Source organism: Pinus tabuliformis, chromosome 6, assembly GCF_031772625.1.
Source record: "Pinus tabuliformis cultivar Carrire ecotype Pingquan chromosome 6, CPIR1, whole genome shotgun sequence".
Lineage (NCBI taxonomy): Eukaryota > Viridiplantae > Streptophyta > Pinopsida > Pinales > Pinaceae > Pinus > Pinus tabuliformis.
This window is the reverse complement of record NC_142292.1, coordinates 1,927,640,973-1,927,648,854: the sequence shown is the minus strand read 5'-3', so window position 1 is coordinate 1,927,648,854 and position 7,882 is coordinate 1,927,640,973. Positions and strand designations below refer to the sequence as shown.

At 34.9% G+C, this 7,882-nt stretch overlaps 1 protein-coding gene across 1 annotated transcript; it reads right to left on the bottom strand.

Annotated features, from left to right (window-relative positions):
* Positions 1 to 1,623: 1,623 nt before the first annotated feature.
* Positions 1,624 to 4,487, bottom strand: LOC149266887 (plant cysteine oxidase 3-like). Its single transcript, XM_089397583.1, has 5 exons — positions 4,215 to 4,487; positions 2,574 to 2,734; positions 2,206 to 2,363; positions 1,867 to 2,072; positions 1,624 to 1,762 (listed from the first exon to the last, which is right to left on the bottom strand). The coding sequence occupies exons 1-5, from the start codon at positions 4,333 to 4,335 to the stop codon at positions 1,641 to 1,643; spliced, it is 768 nt and encodes a 255-aa protein (XP_089253709.1). The 5' UTR covers positions 4,336 to 4,487; the 3' UTR covers positions 1,624 to 1,640.
* Between the last annotated feature and the right edge of the window lie 3,395 nt (positions 4,488 to 7,882).

Genomic DNA, 7,882 nt, shown 5'->3' with positions numbered 1-7,882 from the left:
TTTTTATATTGTATCATTAATTAATTAATTTATAATTATAATTCTTATTATTATTATTATAAATTTAAAATTTCTAACATTAATGGAATATATATAATATAAAACATTACCATTATATAAATTACATTATATTTCCAAAAAAACAAAAAACAAAGAACTTCTTAGTATTCATTAAGAATTTTATTTAAATTTAAAAGTTTCAACTTCTTGTGTCTTCACATTCCCAACTTACACTCCAAAAATTTGCCCCACTACATTTACCTTATGTTTGAGATAAATCCTTCTAGGTCTATCCAAATTGAAGATTTCACTAGAGCATGGAAGCTAGGGCATGATAAAGAGCCAAACTATGGTTTACTTCATCCAAATGTTTTTGTATGTTACTATAAAAGCATTTATTAGCCTAATTATTTTGGTTGGAGTAAATATGCATTGCTGATTCTAACCTTGCGAATGTTGGGAATATATAGAATCTTTTCTTTGCCCTTCTATTAGTGTCATTACTTAAATGTGGTATGAAATGCATCATCAACCGTAAGAGAAGCTGGATGGAATTGGGCTTTGATTTTGTTTGCGACATGCTAACGTTCAACACAGTTTGGATCTCCACATTCTCTTTCTAGCGCCCAATCCTTAAGACATTTCTTATGATGTTAATATCATTTTTTCTAGGAACAAGCATAGGAGCATCTCTATAATCGTTCTACCATTGGCTTGTATGTCTATCCAAATATTTATGTAATTCTTCCCATCTTCTTTTCAGCTCCTTCAATTCTCTAACGGATTTTATATCCAAATCCATTTGACTTTTTGACAGAAATTGGCTTGTATGTCTATCCAAATATTTATGCAATTCTTCCCATCTTTTCAGCTCCTTCAATTCTCTGACGGATTTTATATCCAAATCAATTTGACTTTTTTACAGAAATTGGCGCTCTTATTATGAAGAATCTAAGACTAATCATATTCTGTGAACCATCCAGGTATACATTTTGACTCTCATAATAGTTGGAATGTTCTATCTAATGAGGGAAAAAAAACAGTAATAATAACGTATTTTTATTGCTATTAACTATTGTTTCAAAATCCTGAGATTAAATAACTACATTTACTAACGAATCCCTAGATCTCTAACCTTGTTCTAACACCATCTAAAAAATATACAATCCTGTTCACAACACTATTACTGTAAAATTCTGCATAAGAAAACGAAGCAACATAATCAGACGAGCTAAACACCTAATTACAATTCAATCTATTCAATTAAATATCTTGGAAGATTATAACAGTCTTCGTATACACCTAATTAAAGCTCAATCTATTCAATTGATATGTTCAACGATTATAACAGCGGTGTTTTTCCAGCCAAATATTGGCCTATATGTAGAACCAAACATAAACATGATCATTGTATGGTTGCACGTACGGAACACTTATTCCACTCCCAAATTAAGTATTGCATGTTTGCATGCACGCACTAACGTATGCACTGTTGAGAGTCGTGTTCACTTAACAACACAACCAAACGGACCACATGCCAATGTCCAAAAGCAAAGCAATTATCTAACAATGGCCTTTGATATAAGCAGTCTATAGGCAAAATCGCGTCTATGATAAAACTAGTTGAGGCAGTAACACGATCAAATAACATTAATGATTGGGCCTGCATATGCTCTCCCTTTAAGGATGAAGTTATCAGGCTTTTCCACTTCTTCCAACCACACAAACCCTTCATGAGCGATATCTCCTTGGCTTTTTCTCGCTGTCAAATCACATATCCATAGAAATACACTTTCATAAATCACGCTAAACCAGTTTCTACAGCAATTTAATTAAAGGTTTTCAAGGAAGATCATTAGAGCTTACCCTTACGCAAAAGTCGAGTGGAGGAAGGAAAAACACGGTAGTAAGCAGGATCCTCTCTATAAGGAGGAGCTAGTACATCCAGCACTGCACAAGATGTTACTGCTGTGAAGGAATGTATGTTTCCCCCTGTTGTTGGATATAATACGGATGATTCACAATATGGAGCTCTGATAACAGCGTCCGATTTCAACTCTGCAAGTCTCACTGTAAAAGACAAATGCGTAATAGCAGGATCATCAATAAATACAGTATTTCAGTGTTCTTATCTCGACGCAATTACATGAATGTTAAGAAACATTTTAATCACAAGGAGGCTTACATCCTGGTGGGCGAGAATATTGGTGGTTGGAATTGTTGGATATGTTGGATATGGGATCAATTAACCAATCATAAGACTTGACGTGCATTGTGCCATACAAAAGCTTGCTTACCACTGTCATGCCACGATGATCGTGGAGTGGAATTATTGCTAATCTAGGTAAACAAAAGATTCCCATCTGATTGATCAAAATAAAGACATCAGTTCCACCAAATATTTGGCAGGCAAGACAGACTAATTGAAAACTTGAAATGCATAGTAATTCCGTGTGTGTCTTTATATATATATATAGATACTCACGTTATCCCTGATTCTGTCACAAGTACTCTTCCTCTATAGTGAAGCACAAGCAAAATTTAGTGGAATTAGTTGGGTTTTGGTTATTCACCGAAAAGTTCTGGCAATCATGAATATGGATATATGTGACCTGTGGAGTCCAACTATCTCCCGATCCTGAACGATTGCGTTCTCTTCTTCTTTTGGCTGTCGTTGAAGAGGAGGAGGCAGAATGTTTCTCGTCAAGGCCCAAGTCTATGGGTTTCACTGTATCTGCAATACGAATTTTCACGATTGGAGAGGACCAAAAAAGAAAAATGATATAGAGATTTGCAGCGATGAGGTTTTCAGACATAAATATTTAACGAAAATAGTTTCAAATTATTCAATGTTAAGAACATTATTAAACTTTGACACAATGAATGATGCATCTGGATCATTTCTTTTTAAATATGGGATTTTTTTACCATTATCAGTACCGAGCAACATTGCAATACAAATCAATACGCAATGTATAAAATCACCGCTCGTAGACAAAACCCCACAACAAAACTTGAACTTAAACTTGGCTAACTTATATATATTTCCAACATTCTATTCTTAAGTTTCAAAGTAGACGTTAGTAAAATAATTCCTCTGACCAGGTCATTACTACTTGTATGAAATATAAACAAAATGAAGAGCCATAAGTCTTATTTCTAATTCTTATTTAGATTTCAAACATTAAAATTAGCTTTCTACTGATTTTGATTTAAATTCTTTTTGCCATGGATTTAGATCGTCCCTTTATACTGATAGACTTGTAAAATATATCACTTCTTTCTTCTCATCATGAAATAATTAAATACTCGTGTGATTTCAATCTAACTTAAAAGTGTTTCTATTGATTTTGATATAAGTTTTACATTGAATTAATAAACTTATGAACGTCCTTTTACAGTTAAAAATGTGAATGCTTGTAAAATATACGAATCGTTTTCATTTCATCTTGCAATAATTACAGCTTCACTTCACATCTCATTCCGAGCTAAAACTGTCATAGATGATGGGGAAAGGGTTTGTAAACCTGGAAAGTCATATATACCTTATGTCTAATTTTGAAGAAGCACAGCATCTTAACCTGAAATTTTATGCCCAAATTACTTGGTCCCAAATATTCGGCTAACACGTCATTAGTCCTGGACCATCTGTCTTATTACAACTGCTGCTTGGTCGTATCACCAGTTAGGAAGGCGTCTCTAACTTACCTCTAGGTTGCAAAGTTTAAAATACGCTTTCTACTGATTTTTTATATAAATTTTTTAGGGCTTCATGGTCCTCTTTAGAAATATATATGTTAACTATTTTTTTTTCATCCTTAAATAAATATAGCCTCACATGATCTCAGCGTGATCTAAAATCCCCAAAGATTAGGGAGGGTTAAAGAAACAAGGGATTGAAAAAACCAAAAGTTTTAAAAGATTCTTTATAACTATCCTACGAGCATTATCTTTATATGGTATAAATGGATTACTGATAATTTTGGACTGTTAAAAATATTTAGCTTTTCTCAGAAGAGAAAAAGCGTTTGACTTTCTAGACTTCGAGATTTGTTTTGATTGTAAATGTATTATACCCAACTAGAATCAGATCACCTGATTCCATGAAGGACAATTTAAGATGGTAGTTATTAATTATTGTGACACCTGCACGCTCAATTCTGAGATGATAAATATATACAAAAGACAAAAGCAGGATTAAATGGAGGAGTTACCAAGAAGAGACGTTAATCTCTGAATGGCCTCCGGTACTGGAGGTATATGTGGAGCTGCTGAGGTAGAAAAGGTTTCGTTGCAAAGCTTGTAAACCATCTGCACTACGTTAGTACTGCTCATTTGCGCTACGTAAGGAGAATCTTCCACTCTTATTAATCTTTTTAAGCGACAGGACCACCAGCTAGAGCTCCGACTTCCCTTAACTATGATGCCTGCTTGGTTATTTTTAATATGAATCCGAGCAGCCGCAGAAAACCCAGAGTTAATCTGTATTTATGCTGTGCAGTTGCAGAATACGGGGATTGGAGACGATCGACTAAGACTAAAGATTGATCAAAACATTCAAATCTGATGGCCACGCAACAGAAAATTTTCATGGTTTTGGGAGCAACAGGAAAGAAAACCAGGGGCTGTCTACGTGTATTTACATATACAATGGGCTACTAGACGGTCGTCTCGACAGAAGAAGTGGAATTTTCAATACCTTTTTCTATGCAATTTGTTTTACTTTTAAAATTTTCATTCCAAGTCAATTATCGAATAGGAAATGGGATTGTTCCTCTACCTCGGGAATGGGTTAAAGTGCATCCAGCTCTGTATATTATCTTAATATAAATCTATTATGATTTTTATGTCTGAATAAAAAGTGCATCCAGCTCCGTAAATAAATATTAATAAATACAGATATTTATGGGCTCATCATCCTGTTTGGTACGATTACAAAAATGATTCTGTGCTAATGAAAAAAAAGCATGTTCCTGATTGGTGAGGGTAAAATAATGATTTATCATACAACTTGGAGAGCGGAAAACACTCCCGTGACTAAAACTTTAAATCAATTTGCATCGGCTATTCCGTGATACAAATTTTAAATTTATTAACTGATTTGCTTGGTTTCATATAAGGACGTCTTTTAGGTTAAAAATGTTGATGATTTTTATTATCTTATACGAATATACACAGAAATATATGTTTCGATCCCCACAAGGGACACAAAAACTTTCAAGGCTCCGGAATTTTTGGAGGGTAGCCGTTAGATTGGTCATACATTTGAAATGTTGAAGTTATAAGAAGAAAACTATAAAAGGAAAGACACGTTATGTATAAAGCATTTTTTTTTTTAATTTCATACCAGGATAAAGCTTTTTAAATGCAATTTTAGATTTTCGAAAAGTGTTTTCGGATCTTGGTATTCTGTCTTTTCAATTTTATTTTATTTTTCCCTTTATGAATATATTTTAAAAAGTTATGATAAGTTCATTTCCTTGTATAAAAATTTCCTTAGATTTATAGTTTTGATAAGTTCATTTCCTTGTATAATATAATAGGTGTACGTTAAAATAAATGTATACTCGAAAATCAGAAGTATTGATCTGAATAAATAATCTAAAAAAAGCTTTGGCACGAAGAATTACTCACACTATATATTGAGGATGGCTTCACTACGGTAGGGTGGGGTGTTTTAAGATGTTTATTTAAGATTATATTTTAATTTCATAGTAAACAATTAATTAATTAATTAATTTTTTTTTTTTAATATGTAACACCCTTATTCTAAGTACATAATTAGTCGTGTCATAGTTTTCACTCTAGTGACTATGCTAGGATGAAACAAACTTATTACAGTTCAGTTTTATTAATAAAGTTATTGATTTTATTTTGGGAATTACATTTTCTAACACCAGAGTAAGGATGAAACTTGCCAGAATCTCAGAGGAATAATATTCATTTTTATTTTTCCTAAAATTAAATAAAATATATATGGATATATATGACCTCTCAGTGGGAGATAAAGACCTAGAATAAAAGTGTTGCATGAAGAAAGAGAGGCTTTTCCTTTAGGAAAAAGAGAGAAAAAACATAGTCTAAGGGGAAACAAAACTAGTGAAGGCAGGACAGTGCCAAGGAAAAAATTGTGAATATGATAATGTTAAATAAACATTATCAAGGCTTAGTAGTGGTTACTGAGACCTCGCAAGTTATCATAGCTTGGGGGAATCAGAGGTGATTCAAACTCGTTCGATCTTCGCTCTACGTAAAAGTCTATCCATGTGAGAATTGCGCTGAAGTCGAACATGGAAAGACATCGCTTGATTACCGGTCAATGATGAAAACCGTTAACAAGCGCAAGAGGAATCACCGATAATGATAATGACCCTCAAGGTACTGCAGTACAATTCACGTGGTGTGAATAAAGGACTTGGCATCGAACACCACGCAAAATCTTCTGGTCGAAGGTCGTTGATGTATACCTGTCGCCGGAAGTGAGAAAGTTGCCATTGAGGCATGCAAGTTTCAAAGTACTGAGGGGGCTGTTCCTAGATCTCTTTCTTGGATAATGAGCTGAAGTCGACAAGAAGCGATCCGTCAAAGGAGGGCCTTAATGAATCCCACATCAGTGACACGGAACGGAGCTAATGATTTTAGTGGAGGTGAAAACAATCTGTGAAATATGATTCAGGGTGGCGATCATGGGTGGATGAAGGATAATGTATGGCAGTGGATGGGACACAGTTGACTCTTTCTGAACAACATCTCTTGAACATATAATGACACTGATGCGATGGATCGGTAGCATTACCCCAAATGTGGATGGTTTGGCGAAGACCATGGTGATGAGACCGGTGAATGAAACAACCCAACCCGATGTGATACGGAGGAAAAGTGTCATGTTCAAGAGCGACCTACTACCATTAAAGCTTTGAGGTTCTCCCAATTTTTCCCCAGTCATTTCTGACCAGTACCTCTTTATTTTTGTCAAGCTTGAGGAGGATAACATATGCTTGTTGTATAACCTGCCCTTCGGGCAAGCCTATCGCTATGTTTTAACGAGCCTAGCGATAGGGAAACTCGTTCTCGTCTAAAGACAAGTTTGTCACTATTTAATCATTTTAACGAGTCTAACGACAAGGAAAACTCGGTCCTTTTCATTTTTTGAGAGTCTGAAAAGGTACAGAAAGTTAACTCCAAAATTCCTTTTTCGTCATCTAATCCCTTAAGTCCGAAAAAGTATAAAACAATACAGAAGGGATGAGTTTTCGATAACTTTAATGAGCCGAATAAAACAAGCGCTCGACCTTTTTGTGCAATAATCCCTCAAGTCCAAAAAGATTAAAATCTACGGGAGGGATAGCTCTTCCGGTCCTTTTAACGAGCTGGAAGGCCAAAACTTGGCAAACTTTTCATATTTTACGAGTCAGATGAAAAGAGCTCAAAGAAGACTCGTCTTTTGAGGAACGAGTGATAAACAGGGATAGCAGCAGATTCCAGGTACAGGTTGGAATTCTCCAATCACGGCAGTGTCACAAGGATGGCTAGGTGAAATCACTCTTCGCAGCTGTTCCTCAAAATGGGTAAACAATCATATGGAGGTGAACGATCGGCCAAATGGAATGGAGGTGGCAGGTGCAAACACGACCAAGGCTTTTTATGGCTAATAAATTTACGATCACCATGGTTATTTACCGGGGTATGTTCATTTTTTAATGAGCTTGAATGCTCAACCTTATGTTTATTTTTTAACGAGCATGAACTATGTACTAAAACTGCTCGGATCTCGCTTTTCTATTTTTTAACGAGCATAAATTCCGCGGTAAAACTGCTCGATATACCAGTCATAAGATAAGAAATGTCTCCTGTAAGATCCCATATTTTATAGAGCTCGCAC